Here is a 23,212-nt window from a genome sequence, read left to right as displayed (position 1 = left end):
ATATTCGTTGAGAATATATACTCAAGCTCATACATTTTTATGATTCTTCAAGGATTTATCACTCATTCATTCATTCATTTATTAAGAAGACAACCAGCTTGAGAAGTTTTCTATTTCTTTTTTTTTCAATTCTCTTATTTTCTGTAATCATTATCAGCTATATTTATATACACATTCACTGTAAAATGCGGTTTTTCTCCTCTTTGACTGATGATGATGACGATAATGACTACAATTATAATGACGCAAGATGAAAATTTGTTAAAAAATATAAAAAAAAGCTTCATAGCAACTCAAAATTACCACATTATAAGATAATTTTAATGCAAGTAATGCATTGCATCATATTTATAATATAAAAACATTATGTGGGGTCGTACACTTATGACGTGAGCTATTTGTCTTGAGGATGTATGTCGTGGAACTAACTTCTGATCAACGATAAAATCCTCATCCACTATTAATCAAAAATGAAGCCATAAAACCAATTTTAATAGACATCATCAACAAACCCATCCCAATATTTCATCGGAAAAGAAAAAAAAAAAAATTGGAGCAACTTTAACAGCTGTATGTGTTGTGGTATACAGGAAATATAATCGCTGAACATTGGCGTGAGTGCAAGTTAATGTGTTATGCTGTTGTTATTGAAAACTATTTTCTTCTTAATAGCTTTATTAAAGATAATCTTTGTCGGTGCCGCATTGGAAACGGGAATTAAATTGTGAGCTTCTTGATTAGATGTTCCGTAGCTTTTGAAATTGATATATTGATTCAATATTGCTAATAGACGTAGAACCAAAGTTCAATTAATCCCCGGAATCTTTAAGAATTGGCTTGTCATTCATTTCGACACAATTTTCTGCTGAATAAGTACCCGAAACCATTTATACTTCAACAAAAAAAAATGCTTACAATTGACATTTCTTTTGTATGTCACAGGACAAATTCCACGTACTTATTGTGATAGAAATCATGAAACATGGAAACAAGGAAATAAGGAATATCATTCAAAAATGTCTTAATCTAAAAATACAAAAAAAGAAACAGAATTAATACAAAAAACATAAAAGGAAAGAAAAGAAAATTGCTTTTAGCTTCTTCCATTGACTTAGCTGGAAAAGCATCATTATACTGTAATTTCCATGTGTACATAAATTCTATGTTTCCCTCAGTCAATTTCGTGTGATGATGTATTTTGTGTGGCGATGATTGAAAATGCAACAAAAAATAAAAAAAGCGTCGTATATTTTTAGTGCACGAGAACTCATGTTGTTTATGGTTTCACCTCCTCTCCTAACTAACTGTCTCGCTTTTTTGAATGAAGTCAGTTAATTTTAAATTATACAGCTGATGATGATCCTTTATCATTTTCAAGTTTATTTATATAAAATTAAAAAGTATGAGAAATTTCTATTCATTCAGTTCTTTACTTTGTTCATGCATGTCTTTAGTCATGTAGGGCATTTGAGCCTTTGTCTACTTTTTATCGCAATTTTCTCAAAGGCAAATGACGCGTTTGTCTGCATTTTGTTCTTCTGTATGTTCCTTCTTGCTGACGTAAGCACTTAAATTAAAGGGCTTAATCCAGAGAAAATGCGTCCTTATCAGTCAGGAGCAACAACATCTTTATTAGTAATTCCGCTTTTGTCATTCACAAGTATATGCTTTAGCCTTTCTCTATGTACCGAACAATAATGAACAATAATAGACAACAAATGAAAATGTAAATGTCCTCAAGATCGACATTCTGATATTTTCAATTAATACAGCACTTTCTCCGTCTCCTAATCATCATTAGATTTATCAAACTAAACGTGGGTGGATATAATTTCGACAATGACAAAGTCCTTTTCTACATGAGCAAGCTTTTTATGGCTTCAAATCGATTGTTATTGTTTGTGTCTTTATACCATTTCCATCATAATCAAATAAATCATGCAAAATTCCTGAGCATTTAAAGAAGACATTTTACAAAACATTTCAATTATTCAAATTCTATCGTCTGGATTGTTTAAACAATTTTCTGATCCAAAATCCCCCAAAAAAAACGATTCTTCAATATGAGATTACTGCGAATCAAAGCTATACGAAAAATATTTCAAGTGCTTTTCTAATGTTCCTCATTCTTATTTTTTTCCTCAACAGATTATTGATTGAAATTTTTTTCCTTACTATTATATCTTCTCAAGTAATTTTAGATCGGACGACATGTCGCGAAAAAAATAAATGTTCAGCTTTGAGTCTCTCTCGAGAGCAACTTCATAAATGATTCTGGACATTGATGTAATGGTGACATAAATGCACATGTTTGAATACGAAGTCAATTTTATGGTTCGAGACATGGTGACAATTTAAGTTACAGTTTCTGGCTGTAGAATGTTTTATTGAATAGGAAGCAATACTTTTTAAAAGTACTTTATTTATAGTTTGTGTGTAGTTTGATAAATTGTTTGTAATTCGTCAATAATGGGTATTTTAGTTCACCATTTGTGCTCATAGATTGAATATAAAATTCAATAAAAAGGATGTGCACATGTGTACGTTTTCAAATAGCTTTTGGTTACTGCCACATATCCTCGAGTGCTAAATCATTTCAGACAACTGATGAGTAAATTTTAATCAATCAGACGAAAAAAATTCCAAGAAGAGATTGTGTATGAACTGTCATGTAACTCAACCACATGAAAATTAATTGAGATGAATCACGAAGAAGCACATGTGCACTGTCAAAAAATCCATGATCTGCGCTCATGCTCAAGTCATAACGATTAGACTCTCGAAACAAAAAAAAATTGATGAAAAATTTGTCTGGACATTATTAGCTCCTTATGCAATCTCTCTCATCATGTCATGACTCGAATAAAAAAAAAGTACTAAAAAATTCTCCATGAGAGACGCACGTGACATTTTAAAGATAGACATAACATAATCAACTATTTTTGCAAATATCTCAAGAACTGATTACTCGTACTTGAGTAGAACTCGCACATAGAAAAAAAATATAAAACAATATAGTTCCCGCACATAATTTAATCATTATCACCGCAATCATACGCAATCAATAATAAATTCCAGTACTTAGCAAGTGATAATCTCGAGTATTTTTTTTTTTGCGTTTTAACTTTTGCTCTCCGCCGTAAAAGAGATCGTAATCATTATGATTTCACACAAGCTCATCATTAATGTTTGTTACGCACATATGAAACAAAAGAGCGTTGCCGAAACGAGAAGAAGAAGTTGAAATAAAATTTAATTTTTTTTTCTTCCTTCCTTTCCGCATACAAAAACATAGAATTGTGACTGACCTATAATCGTCAAAGACGTGCTCAAGGAATAGTTAATGATAAAAAGCTCTCAATAATTTCGCAAAAAGGAACTATTTTTGACACATGAAAATGTGAAAGTACAAAAATAGAAAGAAATAAATGTATATTTGGGGTTGTTATAGGTCACCATACAGCAAAAAAATGGAATATATAGGCATGAGAAATACACTATACTGTAATGAAAATGAAATAAATAATTATAAAAGTTGCAATGTAGGTGAAATAACAATATTTGGTAGCAACTGAAGCACAATTAATTAAAAATCGCATACACATTCATGATGTGTCGAGTTTGAACGTAGCAAAAAATTATATTGGATTTACGACAAAAATTTACATATTTAATCAAATCACAAGTTAATGACTTCTCATATATCTTGATAATATTATTTTAATGACATTTACATAACTACATAATTGATAGTAGCGCCTTCGTGACACATATACTCATATGATTATGATGATGATGATACTGCTGCTCGCAACAGAAACAAAGACACCAAAACGAAAAAATATAATATATACTTTTTCCAAGTCAATTTATGAACTTTTGCTGATGACCGACATTTAAAAGCCATAATAAAAAAAAAATTTCTTTGTTACGGTTTTTAAGAAAGTCTAAGCAGCGTATCAGGTAAAAGAAAGAAATATATAAATTGGAGAGCGAAAAAAAAAATCATAATTTATGTTGCATTGCTAAGCGAGCAGTCAGCACAAAAGCAAAAAGGGGAATGAAAAACTAAAGTGATGAAGAAAAAAAAAATCTAAGACGAAATAAGGCAGAGGCCGAACCTTATTCATACATTGCTATACATTCGAAATGGAAAAAAATTAATTATCCTTTAAAAGATTACTGACTGGATGCCATAGAATTGTTTTAATAAAATTAGAGTACACGCACGTTGCTGACTGCTAACAAAAAATCCATGTCTAATGCACGGGCGAGTTGAGAAAAGCAGGTTTTTTCATACTATACGGCCGCCATTTTCACAGAGTTATATTGCTCGTTCCGTTTTTTTTTCTTGCTTCCAACAATCATCAAAAAAAAATTTTTTTTTATTTTATTTTTTCTTTCTATGTGGTACTTTTAATGCGATCAATTTTAGATCACAAAAATCCCATAAATTTAGATATTGCGAGTCGATTATCATACAAATTGATGATTGATTCAGTTACTTACTTGTTACTTTCATTCCTAAAACTGCTGGTTGCTGATTGGATTGTTTATTCTGTTCAGCAAATGATGTCGTTCGAGGTCTACCACTCATTTTTAGGTACTTGTACAAATTAAAAATGCCTTACTCACTACACTGTTCACTCAATCACTTATAACAAAGGATTTATTTAGCTTTTCTTTTCTATTTGATGGAAATTTCAATTTTTTCACTCCTCTTTTCTTTTTCACACTATTTTTTGATCGCACAATTTTTTTTTCACGAGAAATTCTGTCTTTTACGGTCAAATATCTGATATCTTCTTGTGACTTGTTCACATATCTTAAATTAAAATTCACTTTACATATTTTTAAATTAAAAACTTATTTATTCTCGTTGAATTTTCTTATTTTAATTAATCTATGAATTTCGCTTTCAATTTTATAGGGTTTTACATTTCTTGTATGTAGTGGTGTTGCACAAATCTTTACTGACTATGGATTGAGGTTATTAATTATTAATTGTTTGCCTTTATCTACTTGTTTCTTACTCAATTACATTTACTAATAACATGGATTGCTTACTATGATGTCTGATTTCTGTCTAGATTTGTCTAAATTGTGCAATCGATTTAATTTTTTCATGGACGTGCCCAATTGAGTGTGTTCAGTAAAAAAATTTCATGAGTTAATTCAAAAATATTTATTTCAAATTTCTAACCGTAATTTTAGCTGAAGATCCAGGAATGAATTTATCTCACTGTAATTAAGTAGTTAGACAGTTTTTTATGCAATTTGGGAATTGAAACTAGTAAAGGCATATGCTTATTATTTCATTTGTTCATTATATTTAATATTTTATTAATTATTCAACTATATTCTATTCTGGATGTTTGACTGGTAATCTTATTGGCATGTAGGAAGACATTAATTGAGATATAATTATTCAGATAGATTATATAATTCTCTTTGAGATTCCATTTAGATGATATATTGGAGTTTGGCGGAGATTCATGACACAATTTTGAGAATTCCTTGAGTTCTATTAAAGTTATTGATTTCAGGATTTAGGTAATAAATGAAGGCATGACTCATTGTATCCTTGTAATTGTAGATTCATATAAAAAATAATACATTAATATTAAGATCAAATAAGCCTGATTTAGTCATCAACGAATGTGCTTATCAGTTCCAAGTATTATTCTTGGTTATTTATGTGTTACTTGATCTCGTATCCATTTTTGGTAAAATTAGCTCTATTCAAGATTGTTCACTATTCAGGTCATAGTAATTAGAAAATGAGGAAGTAATGTATAGCACCAAGAGATCAAAAAATAACTTTCTTTTAAAATTACGAAATTAAGTGAGTTAATTGGTGTATAATTAAGCTATTTTACTCAGCATTTCTGGTCTCTTGCTCATCTTGAATCTCGATTCGAGCTTGGTACTGTTTTATTTCATTTTGGAATGATTCTTTGGCTTGTTCTGCCCGTTTCCGTTCATTCTCAATTTCTTTTCGTCTATTGTATTCTTGGAATAATGACCGTGTCCATTCGATGACTGAATAAAGAGAGATGAGCTGGAGAAGTAACAGAATTATGAAAAATGTACTCGGAAATAGCTTAAAAAATCCATAAATCAGTACAACTGTGAAAATCAAATCGGCAGCAACAAAGATTGAGACTTTAAGTCGATCATGCTGAAAAATAAAAGTGAAATTAATTTTAAGGTCCACAGAAACTTGTCAGTTAACCACAGTAATCTTACATTAATCGTTCCAATGATTAACACGAATGAGCATGCAGCATAAGCGATGAGAAAGATCATAAATAATGCAAGAAGCACATAAAACTCTGAAAGTGTAAATTATCGCCATTTAGTATGTCGGTACAGAACAACAACAAAAATAGATGTTTATGGATTCTCACTTGTATTTGAGGATGAGTTTATGTTTTTCTTAATGGTTTCCGCTATCGATGAAAAAAATATTAAGACGAGTACCAAAAACAGCGTAATGACGATACTACTGATGAACTTTAACCATCCAATACATTTTGCACACTCAGCAGATCGAAGTGTTGCTAATATACGCGACAGCATTATCAATTTATATTTTTTATTTGGTAGATTGCTTCTTAACACATTAAAACTTGAAATAAAACTGAGCGTAAAACAAATAATTGAGAGTTTGACGGGGGGAGAAATATGACGAAACATAAGTTAAAGATATCTTTGTTTATACAAATATTTCCGAAACAATGCATGGCTATATAGCCACATTCTATGTGCAGTTGTGTAAAGTTTCTCACATTGTTATTCGCTCATAAAATAAATTTCATTTAAATTGATATCGCACAGCGTGTCGGAAGTGTCTCTCGGCATCGATTCTATCTCTCTTTTTACTTTCTCGACTTACCACTTCATTCTTAATTAAATTAATTGACCGATTAATTTGTCTTATATAATTTGTCAGCACCAAGTTAAGTTGAGTGATGAAACAATTTTTGCTGATAATCTAACTGGAAACAATGTCAGTTGTTACACAAACATGCATACAATGGGTCAGGTTCTTTAAATAAATTTTTCATTTATTATTCATATTAAATTAATTGTTGCCGATTAGTAAAATTTTTAAGCAAAATATAATTCTTTACAAGTATTTTTTGATTTTTTTCTTATGAAAGTTTTTTTATATCCATTTAAAAAGCTTGACACGACTCTTAAAAGAATTATCATTTTTCACTTTTCTTTTTATTTGAAGATGCAAGTGAATTTATTCAGGAGATTTAGAATTGTTCAAATTTTTAGCTGTTGAAAGGTTTTAATTTTCAAAAATATTGCTTTTGAAAGGTTTTTGAACATTTAAGTCAATTTTGCAGCTGTTGTACGGTTTTAGTACAAAACTTTTGATTTTAATTTAAAACTTCTTAATTGTCAATTCAAATCTGTTGTATGGTTTTTGTATCAAATTTGATTCAATTGAACCTCACAAATGTAAAACTGTTGTAAGGTTTTCCGATTTAATAATTCAAATTTCAATTATTTCATGATTGATCAATTCTAAAATTCCATATAAATCCACTCCATTTTCTCTCTTTTATGGCAATTTAACATCAATTTTTAAGGTTTAAAACAAGGAAAAAAAATCTTACATCTAATCTGTGTATAAATTTTTAATTATTTTTTTCTCATCCTTAATAGAATTTGTTATCATTTCATTTTTTGTATAATTATACTTGAATATAAATATATATATATTTACTTTAGAGGATTAAAATATTGCAAGCCGAATAAATTAATTTTATTATAGAAAATAATAGATTTTTTAAAAATTTTTTCGAAAGGGTTTGCTTAGTAAGGAGACTCAGAATAAACAGCATTTTCATCTTCATGCAAGAAATGAAGATGAACTATAAAAAAATTAGAAAAGGACATAATCACGCTGATTGAGAAGCTTTTAGATCAAAAAAAGCTCTCGTAATTATTATTACAGATATAGTGAGGAAATTTTGTAGGCGTAATTTCTAATTTTTCTTTTTTTCTTTTCATCACAATTTTTTTTCATATTATTCATCATCATATTTCATTATTGTTTCGCAACATAAAAAGAAGTTTATTATTAAATATCCATTTAAAATCTAAATAAAATTATCTAATTCATCATTTTTTGAAATGACGTGATTTTCATTCAGCATGAAAAATCGTCGTCAGAATGAAAAAGTTCTATTGTCAAGGACAGCAAGGAAATCAAAAAATATTCAAATCAATAGATACATATGTGTATGTGTGTTTGTAGGTGGTACATTCATTTGTGCTGAGCTATTTAGTGACAAAAAAATGAAAATAAAAATCTATGAAAAATTAAATTTCCCTTCTTTACAAATTTGAGATCAATTTTTAAACAAAATCAACGCATTAAATTTATATTATTTTAACAATATTTTTATCATTATTTTTCACTTTTTTTATGGTACGTTTTGGTACAATAGAGAATATTTTAAAGGAAAAAGGTCTGCTTAACTCGGTCTTTTTTTATTTTATTATTATAATTATTAAATATCAAAATTTTTTCCTTATCCAGAGTTTTTTTGTATTGTGAGAACTAAAAATGGACCCTTTTTTAATTGCATTTATCCAGCCATCAAATATGTATATCATTACATTATCTGGATAATGCCTATTTTCACTGATTGAAAAAATAAAGTAATTATAAAAATGTCATCATTGACATTGCACACTTAAAAAATATTAAAATATAATAAAATGAAAGGAAGTACTACTAAAGTATTCATGTGACATCAAACACAATAAACTAATAGAAAGAAAAAGTAAAATATAGTGACATAATCCACGAATATATGTAACTCAAAAAAATATGAACATAATAAAAATTAAAAGGTGTGAAATTATCTTGATCTCTTCATGTAGACTTAAATGGTAATGGATCTAATTGTTTTTCATCTCATCATCATCAAAAAAATTGTTTATCCGTAATCCATAATCTTCTACTTGAATGAATTTCTAATTCTCTTACTTCATTACATTTGCACCATCAACGTAATGCTTCTTAATTCGATGCTAAGAACATGACTAATCTATAAAGAGAAATAAACAGCAGGTATGAGTATGAAATCATGGAAATCATAATGTTTGAGATTTTAAATTGATTGGAATTGAATATTCTGATGCAACTTTTACTGCTAACAATGAAATGTATTTTTAAAAATCGATCATCAGCCATCGACATACACAATCTCAAAAAATAACAATTTCACTTTCTTTCATCAAGAATTTTGTTTACGTAAATTATTCATAGGAATGCATTCATTCGAATATATGAAAATGACACGTTGCAGCACGTTGACAATGCTCATATCTCAAATAAACATAAACAATTTAATCAAGTCTATTATTTTAACAAAAATATAGAGCAAAGCGTGCACAAGATTACACATTATTTGCAGAAGTTCCTAACATAAAATTTTCCAATCAATTTAAACAACAACCTCGATCAATATTAAACCATCAATTATTTTTTTGTACCTTAAATTAATAGTCTTTGCAGCAAGCAACCGATTACATTCAGCTGTATCTGGTAATGGTAATAGATTGAAAGCACTCTCATTTTCATTATCAGTAAAGTCATGTTTGTAAATCTTTGCATTGACTTTCATATCAGAAAATGGACCGGGCAGCACGAAGAAATGAATCGACAGTGGATGTTGTGTTTTGGTCTTCAATGCCACCTAAAAAAATGATTAAGAAATTAGAATTAATTAAAGAAAATTAGAATAAAGATTAATTAACAGATTTGATATTACTTGGTAAGTAATAAATCGATCATTTGACTGATGAACATCACGTTGGGAGTTATTTACTATTGCTTTGACAATCCATTGATGATTGAATGCGGAGAATCGTGTTGTCTCATAGAATAACTTGTGAATGAACTCATCCGTTCGATATGATTGAAGACGAAGATCTGTCATGGAAAAAGACTTTTTCAGATATTGTCTCAAGAAATTTCTTAAATTTTCATCGATATGTGATTTATTTTTGTCAGAAGTGATTGTCGTTGTGGTCGTCGTCAATCGGGTTGAGCGGGTAGCAGAAGTCGGATTAGATGTTGAAGACTTTTGGCGCTTTTTCCTCTTCTTTTTAATTGTATTTTTTATCCCTTTTGTTATATTACGACATCGTACAACAGCATTATTACCTTCTCATCATAATTGCATATTTGGGATAGATCATCACACATGATTCATGGAATAACACATGAAGATGTGGAACATATCAGTTGTTTTGCCATTTTTTCATTTATTTTTTTTAGAATTTTTTTTTTTTTATTTGCCATAATTTTTTTTTTCTTCATCCAGCACCGACTCATGTGAATTGCCATCATCATCTGGTACATTTCAAATTTTTATAGTGCCATTGATGATGAAGGCAATTTTTTGAGTCGCTTATACTTAAAATCTAATCTGCCCACATCTCTCTTTATACCAAAATGAATTTTGAGTTAACAAGCTAAAGTGCAATTTTGTTTTATTGGAACTAGCTCAGTGTCTTTTAAACTAGTTAGTAGACATTGAGCTTAACAGTTCATATTCTTGACACTCACCATTGAATGTTATTTTTTCGTAGCTTAAGAGATCAACAAGACAACTGAATAGCTTCTTTTCCTCTTCATGATGTGCCTCGCGATCCTTCAATGCTCCCATTACGTCAGCTCCAGATTCTAAAATGTTAAAAATTGAAGATTTATTAGTTTTGACTCATAAGTGTGTCATTGAATGGAGACTTGACTTACTTTTTGGATGAGCACATTGTGCTTCATGCTCAATAGCTTCATGCATCGGTCCATTCCATTGGCAACCAATCAAGAAATATTTGCATTCAGTTGGACGTTCATCGCATTCGTTACGTTCATGATGGTCTAATGTTGAACGAGGGAACTCCTGATTACAGAACTATTGAATTTATTTTTGAGAAAAAGGAGAAAGGAACAAGAAAAGAAAGGAATATAAAATGAAACAAAATGTGATTAATCATCGTAAAAATTCAATATGAAGCTACACAAAATGATGATATGTAATATTTGGTTAATTAGCCGATGCGAAGGTCAAATCCATAACACAAAAGCCCTATTCATCATCAGTACATGGTTGTTAACCTTTTGACTCACCTGACATTCACTTGGCAATTCACTAACAGCCTTCTCAACTGCCAAATTTCTCGTTGCATTGTTTTTAGATATTTCGACACGACAATTTGGACATGTTGCAACTTGATCACGTAAACGGCTGTCGGCAAGCAAGTGTGTAAAGCATCCAGCGCACATTAAGTGTCCCATAACGCACTACATACAATAAGACAGTAATCAATCGTTCGCAGACAAGATAGAAGTAGAAGAAGAACAGAAATATTGAAGATATTTATTTGATAAAGTCAGTTAAAAAATTATGTAAATAATTGTGGATATGTCATTTTGTGCATTTTTGGACGTAGTCGATCAGTAATTTGATGTTTGATGGATTTATGAAGATTTGACTGGAATCTGCTAAGTGACGGATGTCAATCAATTCACAAAAGTTGACAGCATAGCAGAATTCCAGCATAAATCATAAAATCCAGCATAAAAATTCATTAGTTCCCACAGACTGCAATCTACTCCCAAAATACTCAATAAATTCTTTATTAGCAATAACACAGTTCAAGACTAGACTGCAATATCCCTCAGAACTAGCACTAAGTGAACAATTAAGCATACTTCATTCCCAAAAATGCACATAAAAATCAGTTTATTAAGTATAAAATGTCTCAAAAATCATTATTAAATATGAAATAGAAATGTGTAACAATAAGACATGTTTTTGGTTAGTTTTATAGCTGCTCATTGACACGACAGTTAAAATTAATGTTACCTACAAAAATTACCCTATAAAAGAATAATAAAAAAAAAAATAGGGAAATAAGAGAAATGCAATTAAATTTATTTTCTATTAAACTATTTTTGTTATGTGCTTGCAAAAAAATAGTTCTATTTGCAGCGTAGCTATATAATATATTTTTTTGATGACTATTGATTATCCTGAAATATAAAAAATCAAAAATAGTCAAGAGAAATTGTTCAACGTAATCGACAGAGAAGATATTGCGACTTGTAAACTTAATTTCAACCCAATCAACGGAGACGACTCCTGAAGGATGGAAATCCTCCAAAATATTTCGCTGAGAATGATGAAAAATCCAAAAATTTTGCGGATCTGTTGTGAATAAAAATTTTCTTTTGTATTCTTTTTTCTTCTTTTTTTTCATTACAATTTTTACAATTTTTTTTAAATTTTCTTTCTTTTTTTGGACATTTTCCAATTTTTTTCTTTTTTTTCATATTTTCTTTTTGACGTGCTTTAAGGAAGGAAATGAACAAAATTTGTTTTTCATACATTTTCATTATTTTTATCAATGAATTACGTCATTATGGCATTGTACAACCAATTTTTTGTTTCCAATTAAACCATTGACGTCCTTCAAAATTCTCATTTTCTTCTTTCCTTGAAAGCACATGTTCAGTCATCATTATTTACTATCTAATCTAATAGCTTCTTTTTTTTATTTCTTCATTTTTTTATTTTTTTTTTGTGACTGTTTACTTTTTTATAGCATAGAAAATGAAAGAATTTCTTTATTATTTTAACTCTTTTCGACCTTAATTCCTTATGTAAATATTTGTCATGTGAACAAAATATGAGAAAATTAAAAAACTTTATTCGTTACTTTATACAATCAGTGATAACGAAAATTGCTTTAATATACAAAAAAAATTCGATGAAAATCTTTGCTGACGTTTTAAAAAATTATATAAAATTAAACGTAGTAAGCCGTAGAAAGTAATCTGATTCAGATTTAGATCATAATTTGTATTTTAGTGCTGATAATAGCTAAAAGGGATAGATTGCTATTTCTGACGTAGATGTAAAATGTCGTGTTTTGAATAAAATTCAACTGACACAATTTCTGTCAGGAACGAAAATATCTTATCGCATTCAAGGTTGACGAACTCTTAATCTTTACTTTACTAATCTTTGGCGAGGAGAAATTGAGAAATTACTTTAAAATTTGGAACCAAGGACTGGGAAATATTTTTTAAATTTAAGCATGAAATCTGAATCTCGATTAGATAAAAATTTCATTATATTTGGATAATTGTTGGATAAGATGGGTCCTATTTCTAAATATCCTATCATTCAGTCTAGAAATTTAGATGAATATGAATCGGCTTTATTCGACTAATTTATACAAAGTCACATAAAAAAACTCTAGTCAACTAAGATTCGAATATTCGTGCCCGAGACTGAGACTACAAGACAACTCTTCTACAAATATTGAGAGAGGTCGTATACTTATTACGTAACGCTTTTAGGGATGGGGTTTGTGGTATTGTGCGAGGAAATGGGGACGGGGTCAAAAAGTCGATGTTTTGAGTTAATAAGTGAACGGTACAAAACTGAAACTTCTTGATCTCGCTCTCGACAACCCTTAGTAAAATTTCGTATAAACAAATAAATCTCATTTAAAATTCTAGAAGACTCCTAGCTCTGTCTTCACAAAATATACAAACAGAATCAAAATCCCTTCCATAATAAAAAATATATTTTATTACATCAAATCTCAAAAACCAGCTCTATATCTTAAGTCAATTTAAAAGAGAAATGTTGGAGATACAGAAGTAAACAAAAAAAGCAAAAACATTGCCACAGCTGATAGTTTGTAAATGCTATTATCTTCTTATTTACTATGTAAATCTCATCTGGTTAAATATTAAATTCCGGTTAGATATTCATTTTGTATTACATATCTCTGGTTAAAAGAATTGAGGTTTTGACTTCTGAATGTGTAATACAGTAGACTCAAATATTGGAGCATGCTTCATCTGAATGTATTACATTATGCATCCAATTGAATTTTAAATTTTGAGTCACGTGACTAGAATTTGATAAATTGCAACAGACAAGCTATAAAGATTCAAAATTACAATACCCTAAAGTCATAACTTTAATCTCATCATAAAAAATCTCTAAACAATATTATAAGAAGCCTTAAGCATGCCATAAAAGAATTTAAAGGTCACCACCATAAAAATCCACGATTTTTTATATAAAATCTCCAACATTTTCATTTATTGATCGAGCCCATAATACCTTCTATCCCTGAATAGGTGACGTAGAAAAACAAAAGGAAATACGAAAAAGTCAAGTACATGCTACACAGTTGCCAGTTTTTTGTTTTTATAGTAAAAAAATAATAATAAACTTTACTTAACTCCATACACAAGTCATTCACATATATTCACATCCAACCATATGTTTATATTGAGGGCACAATGGGCATCATGCACAAAAGCGAGAAGTTTCAATCATAATATCATGGAAAATGTATAAATATACGTGTATGAAAGGAAAACAGAAGAAATAAATATCTACAACTGCATATCAAAAGAAATGCATTTTCTACTATGTGTATATGCATTGTGGAAGGCATAACATACCGTTAATTGATTCATCGTTAAACACGTTTTCATGCTCGCTTTCATGTTTGAAATTGAATATAGATTAACTATCACAATTGAATATAATCAGCAAAGAAAATATTTTTGTGGTCTTTTTTGGGGACATTCTTAAGTGACGTCTTTTAAAATATTAGGTTTTGGAGCTTCTCTTCTTAATCTGTCTTTTGGCTCCTGACCCTCATCTCATTCAAATTATGGATGAGTCATAAGATCCATCAGAATGACATCAGAATTTAAAGTTATGAGACACAAATGACATCGTATGCATCATTAGGTGCCTGGTCTAGAATGAGGCTTCAATATCTAAAGAAGCCAAAAAAGTCAAACTATCCCAATTTTAAATCCACATCATTTCTGATCACCCACTTATGGTGCCCTCGTGGCTCGTATTTCACTTTATCAACTTTAAAGTACTTAGCAATATGCAACAAAGGAAATTCAGAAGCGATTACAATCACAAATACACTCAATATGTATGCATGGATTATAGGGAATAAAAAATAAATGGCAAATGTCACATTCTTCTTGCTTTATTTTTTATTACTTCTCTATGCCTTTCACAATCGTCAACGAGGCAGTGGATTTTATTTATTTTTTTTTGCGCAACAATTAGAAATAAAATTTGACATATAATGGGATGTGTGGATTGAAACGCAAATAATTATTAGGTAGAAAATTACTTATACATCGACAAATATCGCATGAAACAGCAATTATTTGAAAGTAGCAAATATTTTTTTGTGGGCTTTGTGAGACGTGGTAAGAGATTGGTGATCTTATGCATGTTGTTCATTTGCTGTATTAGATGCTGATTTGCGACTATTTTTAAGATTTTGAAATATACTGAGCATTTTGTATTTTTATGTAGGTTGTTGGGAATGGTCAAATGTTCACAGAATTGGGGAAGTGATTTACTAGTGCTGTTCTAAGCAAACAGTGTGCCGAGACACAATAGTGCACATGCCGAGTGCGGTTTCAATCAAGACTGACCACCAAGGTGTACAGTGGATCAAATAAGTTTAGACAACATTCAACTAGAAGTGCTAAATATTGTCATAATTTTCCCATTCATTCATATTCAGTCACCCTTGATCTTCACAAAAAATTAAAAATAATGTAGCAATTCCATAAAAACCTTCCGTATTTCCTTCAATTCAGCAAAGATTTCTTCAAGTCAACCATTAAAAAAAACCTTTAATCTCGTCTCATAAAATGAAAGCATATCCATAAAATGAACAATTTTCATCTGATTGTATATACTGCAATTAATGTCGATCTGATCATTAATTACCAATATTTCTTTCATAAATGACTTAAAATAACAGTTAAACTTTCTTTAATCATCTCATTAATGATAATTACATAAAAACATGGGGCAGGTACAACATGACAATGCAACTTAACATTGTATTTGTTAAATCTAAATACTTAACTAGTTTCATGATATTTGTTAAACTGCTGTTCTGTATACATTGTGCATAATGTGTACATTTTTTCAGTATTATTACAACAATTTACTTAAGAATTCTCAATTAACCTTCAAATATGGTTTATTAAGCTACTGAATAATACAATTATTATGGATTAATGTGTTAGTGCATTATTAAATATGAAGAATTTAATTAAATTTTTTGTTCTGTATATTGTGACCCCTCCCTGTCATAATTTCCTTTCTTCTTTTACAATCCAAAAATATAAAATTTCTACAAATTGTGCTGCTGTGAAGTGTGCTAAAGCAATCTATTCTATGCTATGCTACTTGACCCCAATAAACTCAACTATTCTATCTTCTAATATTGAATCCCTTCTATGGCTATGTATGATTAAGAGCCCGTACATACACTTATAATGCTGGTCATAATAAGCATCACATGATTACTGTGCCTCTCTCTCACATTTTCTTATTATTCTTATGATTTGCCATAATAATGAGCAAAAACTAGTTTTTTTCCTTTCCTTTCTGCTTAATCTTTCTCATTTCTTTCTAATTTGATTTCTATGCTTTTATGCTGTGTTTTTTTATTATATCCAATTGAATATCGAATGAGAAAAAGTAAGAAGAGACCTAGCTTAATTTGGCATTACATGTAGCACACTTACGCACACAAGCAGCTATTGTAATGAATTAATTCGTTGAAATTTTTGTTTTTTATGTTGTGCAATTTCCTCAGAAATTTAATTTATTCGTTGGAATTGATGAAATTAGCGCACTTTTGCCTTGACCGATCAGCATGAGACTGACATTAAAAAAATTATTGCTATGGAAATTGTTTTGTGCTGTATTTTGGATGGGCAAGAATCTAGCATGGCTATCTTGAGTCAGACTTACTGTGTCGCAAGCTAATTGGTAATTAGTCAAGTTAGGAAGTAATTTGTCGTTTTACTGATAAACTGTTTTTTGCTGGTATCTTAAAAGGCAATCTAAAGTGATTATGTCTGGTAGAAACTAAGGTTTTTGGAGATAACGATTTACCCACATGCTAATGCTGCCAGCATGTAAGAACCAGTACCCCTGCTATCTTTCTGTCAATCTAAGTGATTTTCTGTTAACCATGAGATATGGAAATGTAATGACTGTTTAATATTAATTGATCGTTATGATTTGATGATTTTCTAGTATTTAAATGTTTGAGGATGTGAAATTTTGGTTCAAGAATCATAACCAAATATTAAGCAAGTATCAAATGAGAATCAATGTCTTAACTATCACTAAATATCCCAAAGCTGTCCATAACATACTCATTAACTTGTATCCCAACTCAAAAACCATAAAAAAGTCAATTTATATCCAATTTCAAAACATATCAAACCACTTTCTTATTCCTCAATATCAAAAATAAAATAATTTCCATCTCAAAATAACAGCATTCAAAACGATATCATAGAAAGGTCTTATTATCCAGTCAAAACACAAAATTTTGACATAAAATGCATAGTCATTAAAACTATCAGTTCAATAATCTATTAGAAAACAAAACTTAAAAGTCAAGATTATCAGCTGATTAAATGGGCAGTCGACACATGTAATGTCAGTTAACTTGCTAGTTACTCAATAATCTCGCTAGACAAGCTGGAGAGAAAAAAATCAAGTAAATACATAAGCATGTACACCTGCTTTGTAAGGCAAAAATGCGCTAAGACAACAAGCTGAAATAAAATGAATAAGCACGACACAATGTGATGTTTTTATTATTATTTTTACTCTTGTGCCATGAATGTGACTTGTGAATCTCGAGATTTTGATGATTAACCTTTTTATTTGCATTGTTACTTACTCTCATTTTAATTAATTAACATTTTATATAAGTCAACAGAGAAACTTGGGGAAGATGTTGTCACCTGTGACTGACGTTAGCGCATTTTCCATGCATACATGGATTAAAATTGACAAAAATGGTTTAAATTGATTTAAGAAAATAACAGTTAAAAATAATTTGAAAAATAACCGTCAGAAAATATTTGAAATTTTAAAAATTAACCGTTATTTAAAGCTTAACGAACGTTTAAGGAGATAAATGAAGGCTTTCCCGCACGGAAAAATGCGCTAAAAAATCTGTAAAAATCCTTGTTTCACCAAATATCGCAGTACACCGAGTAAAACATACAACAAGCATCAAAATATAGGCACACAGCATATAAAACGTCGCATTGAACGCAAACATTGTGTGGAATCAGCTGAATCAGCATTGAAAATCAGCTGCATGAAACAATTTTCATTCGTTCTCGCTCGCATTCAATGCTGTTCTTTGTTTGTTATTATTTCTTATTCACTCTAACCAACACGATCGTACTCATGCACCAACTCATACATACACATACATGCACATGAACAGCACAAATTGTAAAATATTGTGAAGAAGAAAGAAAAACTTGATTTGCCTTGAATAAATGTTAATTTACTTTTTTTTTCGCGTTGTTCATTTATTTCGTCAGAAAATTTTGTCTTCTTATTTTTAACTTAAATTTATTTTTTTTTTTTTTTGTTACTTCTATCTCCTCATGCTCTCAATTACAATCGACTGTAATTCATTTCTGTGTCTTTTTCTTACTTATTTTTCAATCATTTGTGGCAAAATTAATTTTTTATGGCTTCAATACCGTTTTTTTCGGCAGATATATATTTTATTATAGTTAACGGAATTATTAACAACTTGATAAGACACGAAAAATATTGCTTGAATTGCATGTTAAAGTTTAAATACAGCTCATATCTCGTGCGAGTTGTGTTTTTGTTGTCTATTTTGTTCAAATCAGCTGGTATGAACAGTACAACGTTGCCACATTTTCGTGCACTGTTTTTGTATTTTTTGAGGTTTTTATATACATATATATATATATTTTGAGATTCTCAAGGGAAAAGGGTGTAAGAAGAGGAAATGGAAAAAAAGAAATAATTGCGACGCAAAAAAAAAACTTTTGAGTTGTTGGGCGAAGTTCTAAAAAAAACATAAAGAAAAAAAAATCGATAACGAGAGCAAGAAATTGGAGAAAGGCAAGCAAATAGCGAGATATGTGCAACAAATTTTTTATTTTTTTCGCCTTTCCACACGGAGAGTTTTTAACATGAAAAAAAAAGAACTGTGCTTTTATTCAATTTCATGTTCAGCACAAGAGATTTTCTCTATGCCTTCACGATGATGTTTACGGCGCAAATGTCATAACACAAATCGTTCTATTCTTCTTTTTTCATCGTTGCTTTTTTTTTCCCCAGAAAAAAAAATTGATGAAAATGTAAAAACTGCTCAACTCATCTCAAATAGGCCACCAAAAAAACTTTTGTGAACGGAATGGATGGAAAAAAATCTGGGTAAACGCCATATTTGTTTCTAGCTACTTCTTCATTCCTTTTGTTATCTTTTTCTATTAATTTTTTTTTTCATATCCATTAATCAGGATTATCGAGCTCATTTGAAATTGGGATTTTTTGATGAATTTAGGAAGTAAACTAGACTTGCATTATCTAGTCTGGAGACAAGAATTTGACCCAAATTAAATTTAAAATTGGGACATTTTTTGGCTAAATCAATGAATTTTGACTTTAAATTTTCAATTTTGTATGAAATTCGCTTATAAAAATTAAACGGTCAAATCAGATTCAAGTTAAATTTCAGAGCAAATTCATGTAGATCAAAAAAGTTCTACTGAAACACCCTTAATCATATTTGAATCTAAAATGACCGTTAAACTCAAATGAAAAAGATCTACCTGAATTCGTCTTAAAAATTATTCGAATCTGATTTTTCCGTTACAAATTAAAATCCCAGTCTACAATTTCCAATGATTTTTGAGCAATTTCTAGATCCTCATGACGAATAAAACCACAACTCATGTAAACTAGTCATGTTTTCCCTATAACTCTATCACCATATGCAAAAAATAGCTTCAAATGCGAGCATAAAAATCAATAACAATAACTTTCTCTTTTTTTTCTGCTCAGCTTTTATACATTCATTTCTAAAACTGAAAAGAAGATACTTGTGCAGCGAAAAGTTATCATAAATTTCTGCACATGTGAAATAAAAAGAAACTTTCACGATTTCTTAAAGAAAAAAAAAATTACAAAAATAGATTTTTCTTTTTGTTCCCCTCATCACACCTCACATTCAGTTATCCAATCATCGCTCAAAAGTTGCAATCTAAACAAGCAATTATTCATCTTCTTACTCATATATGTAGAAATGACATCATCACAAATATTAATAATATTATGGAATTTCATAACATTGTAAGGCACAAAACATTATTTTCCATCAGTTTTTCATCAACATTGTCAGATAATTCTTGTAACACATTTTATATTTTTTTCTGTGTCTTTAAGCTTACATTATGTAACGGCGCAATATAAATAAAATTCAGTCTCTCTCTACTTAGTGTCGTTCTCGCTCACTCTCACCCATACACACACACGGGACAAAATATATATTTAAGTTTCCTGGTATGATTGTGTGTATAAATATAGCAGCAATTTCTGTTCTCTTTCAAGGAAAAATTTATTACGTCGCAATATATTTTTTTTTCTCTCTCTCTCTCCCTCTCACTTCATTTAATAATATTATAATATGAGGGTACGAAAAAAAATAAAAACTAGGAATTGGTCGCTAAAGATACAAAAACAACGGAGAAGAAAGAAACAGAAACTTTGTTTACTTTTTTTTCTGTTCCATGAGAATTGAAAATGACGCAATATGACGACGAAGCTTGACTTTAAAGTCGAAGATAATATTAAAAGAGAAATGTCAATAAATAGCATGAAAATATTCAAAAAAATTGATAAGAATGTTGAAAAACTGGCAACATTGAGGGAGTTCTACATATCTTGTCAGCTACACACAAAACCGAAATGTAAAATGCTTGAATGAATTGAAATAAAGAATGTAAACTTATTCCGATAAAAGGTGTATCAATTACATAATAATTTCACATGTCTCAGATGGATAGAACGTAAAAATATAGGTAAAGTAAACTTTTTTTTTGTTCACACAATTTTTTAATGTGGGTGAGCTCAAGGACATGTTGAGCGATCCGCTTCAAATGTTGTGGATTTCGAAGGCCAACACCTCATTCAGACAAACTTTTTTTTTTGTGCTATTTATTTTTTTTTACTTCCTCTAAATATCTTTATGTTTTGTGAACGTTATTCGATTCATGACTGTTATGTTGTGGAGGACAAAGGGCACTTCACATACCTAATCTATTGAATTAAACACATCACACTTACGACGTATGGAGATTCCAAATCAATGACATTACTTAGCTAGTCGTTTTTGTAGTGTTATATTGAATGAACTATGATAAATGAATTGCCTTAAATTGACAATTGTGAGATCAACGGTCATTTTGAATTCAAAAATCTAACGGAATTTAAAAATTCAAATCTAGTTGTTTACCCCTTTGAGAATTCATAAATTTTGAATTCTAAAAATTCGTTAAAATCAATAATTCTTTAAAAAATTAATTTTCTCAGTATGACGGCAGTAAAGACACAAGAATGCAGTAAAAAAATTCTGCTGATATCAATCAAAATCAATAAAAAATTTAATCGTGTAATTAAAAATGCAGATAAGCCATGGCAGAGACACGAAAATTGTTCACAAAAAAAAGTATAAAATGCAAATTTTTGGAACCTCTACATGCTGTATCACATTCAGTCATTCACTTCCAAATCATACATTCCAAAATAACATTTACTCGTTGTCTCTTTTACACACTCCTTCAATTCTATTTTCGTTTTCCGTTCTGCCTCAATTGATATTTTAATTTTGACTGATTCATTCTGTTTGTATGACTAGAATGCCTGAAGCCATTGAGCAATTCCAGAATTTGAAAATGACATAAAGTGAAGCGAAATAATATGAGCACACAAAAGAACGAAAAATAATCAGGAACGTCCATCTTGTTTTTGCTGGTGTTGTTGATTTTGTAAAATATACTTTTTTCATGTAATTTATCGCTCAAAATCCCCCTTTTTGTTAATTCTATTATATTCACTGTAACAACTGATTCATTTTGGTAGAAGGTACCTAATGTCGGGGGCAGGGTGTTAATGATCTATACACTTAGACAGCCTAGACTTTTCTCTATTATATTCCATTTCTTTATTCCTATCTCCTTTTTTTGTTTGTATGTCATATGACATTCCATGAATCAGGTATTTAAATGGGAATATGACTTACATATGTATGCATTATTATCACAGACATGAGCCTTTTAAATTGCGTATTAATAAATATTATAAGTATATGATGAATAACATATAGAGCACAAAAAACCCGTGAAATTGAGGCTCAGACGAATATTAGTTAGAAATGGATTTTTGAGATTACGTCGAAAGAGACAAAAAGGGATGAAATTTTATGTGCTCACCTGATACATAGCTGTTTTTGGGAGATCTAAGCAAACGGCACAGCACAAAACACTTCCTAATCTGGATTCTAATTTTTCAAACTTTTTGCCTTTCATAGACTTTCCATCCAATTTTTGACGTTTTGATTCAGGCTCGTCGAATTCTTTTTGTTGCTGTTTTGACATATTGGATGTATTATTATTATCTGGTTCCTCAACAGCCATTTGTTGGGACATGACGCTTGATTGTGATGGCTGAGGAATGGATATTGTAGATGACGATTCAGAAAGATTTTCAACGCGAATTTCAGCCGTAATTAAATTGGAAGAAAATGGCAAATTTGCTGTCAATTCTGCCATTTTTTATAGACTTTTTTCCTCGTTTTTCCAATTGAATATCAACTAATTTCACTTAATTTTACTAACCAAATCAAGAACTGATTTATATTTATATTATTTAATGAATTTTTTACAGATTAATCCTTAATAAACACTTTAAAATCACTTAAATCTTTTTTGCAGCAGCAAAGACGACTGAACTCTTCGGTATTCAAAACAATAATGAGCCGTTTTCAAAAATATCTTTGTTTTTCCAACATTCAACATTGAGTCAGCAATCAACATTCAACAATAACAAACGAGAATGGCTTTAATTTATGATTTTATGCTGCTACGGCGTTTTATTATGTTTTTAATCAGTTTTAATTAATTTTCCTAGGATATCCGTTAAATTTTTAAAAATTCCTGGCTCCTTAGATTTGAATATTTTTTTCAAAATTTTATCTAACGGTTTTTTGTAATTATTGCTCAATATTCAAT

At 29.8% G+C, this 23,212-nt stretch overlaps 2 protein-coding genes and 1 long non-coding RNA gene across 4 annotated transcripts in view; all 3 read right to left on the bottom strand.

The window, feature by feature from the left end:
* The window catches only part of LOC139093450 (glycogen synthase kinase-3 beta-like), a 40,920-nt gene extending 35,992 nt beyond the window's left edge, over positions 1–4,928 (bottom strand). The window contains exon 1 of the mRNA XM_070644180.1: positions 4,510–4,928. Within this exon, the coding sequence (XP_070500281.1) occupies positions 4,510–4,597 (88 nt within the window). The 5' untranslated portion in view covers positions 4,598–4,928. The remainder of the gene's footprint in view (positions 1–4,509) is intronic.
* Positions 4,929–5,307: 379 nt separating this feature from the next.
* On the bottom strand, positions 5,308–6,628 carry LOC139093380 (uncharacterized). The gene is made up of 3 exons (XR_011544681.1): positions 6,411–6,628; positions 6,250–6,335; positions 5,308–6,181 (listed from the first exon to the last, which is right to left on the bottom strand). It is a non-coding gene; the product is annotated as an uncharacterized lncRNA (long non-coding RNA).
* Positions 6,629–7,048: 420 nt separating this feature from the next.
* Positions 7,049–22,959, bottom strand: LOC139093416 (zinc finger TRAF-type-containing protein 1 homolog). 2 transcript variants are annotated; one of them, XM_070644140.1, is made up of 7 exons: positions 22,415–22,959; positions 11,168–11,341; positions 10,793–10,952; positions 10,604–10,720; positions 9,804–10,198; positions 9,526–9,728; positions 7,049–9,077 (listed from the first exon to the last, which is right to left on the bottom strand). In XM_070644140.1, exons 1-7 carry the CDS (start codon positions 22,751–22,753, stop codon positions 9,050–9,052), a joined length of 1,416 nt encoding a protein of 471 aa, XP_070500241.1. In that variant the 5' UTR covers positions 22,754–22,959; the 3' UTR covers positions 7,049–9,049. The 2 variants fall into 2 exon arrangements, with proteins under 2 accessions (XP_070500241.1, XP_070500242.1); XM_070644141.1 differs by having other exon boundaries at positions 9,804–9,964; positions 22,415–22,958.
* Between the last annotated feature and the right edge of the window lie 253 nt (positions 22,960–23,212).

Source organism: Chironomus tepperi, unplaced genomic scaffold, assembly GCF_022539635.2.
Source record: "Chironomus tepperi strain 1889 unplaced genomic scaffold, CSIRO-AGI_Ctep_v1 contig_335, whole genome shotgun sequence".
In the NCBI taxonomy this organism is placed as follows: Eukaryota; Metazoa; Arthropoda; class Insecta; order Diptera; family Chironomidae; genus Chironomus; species Chironomus tepperi.
The sequence above is the reverse complement of the archived record's forward strand: the minus strand, read 5'-3'. Positions and strand labels throughout refer to the sequence as shown.

Coding starts and splice junctions, on each gene's coding strand:
- LOC139093416 (XM_070644140.1), bottom strand. CDS start 22,753: ATGGCAGAATTGACAGCAAATTTGCCATTTTCTTCCAATTTAATTACG. Junction 10,953..11,167: donor AATTGCCAAGTGAATGTCAG/GTGAGTCAAAAG, acceptor TAAATTCAATAG/TTCTGTAATCAGGAGTTCCC. Junction 10,721..10,792: donor ACAATGTGCTCATCCAAAAA/GTAAGTCAAGTC, acceptor TTAACATTTTAG/AATCTGGAGCTGACGTAATG.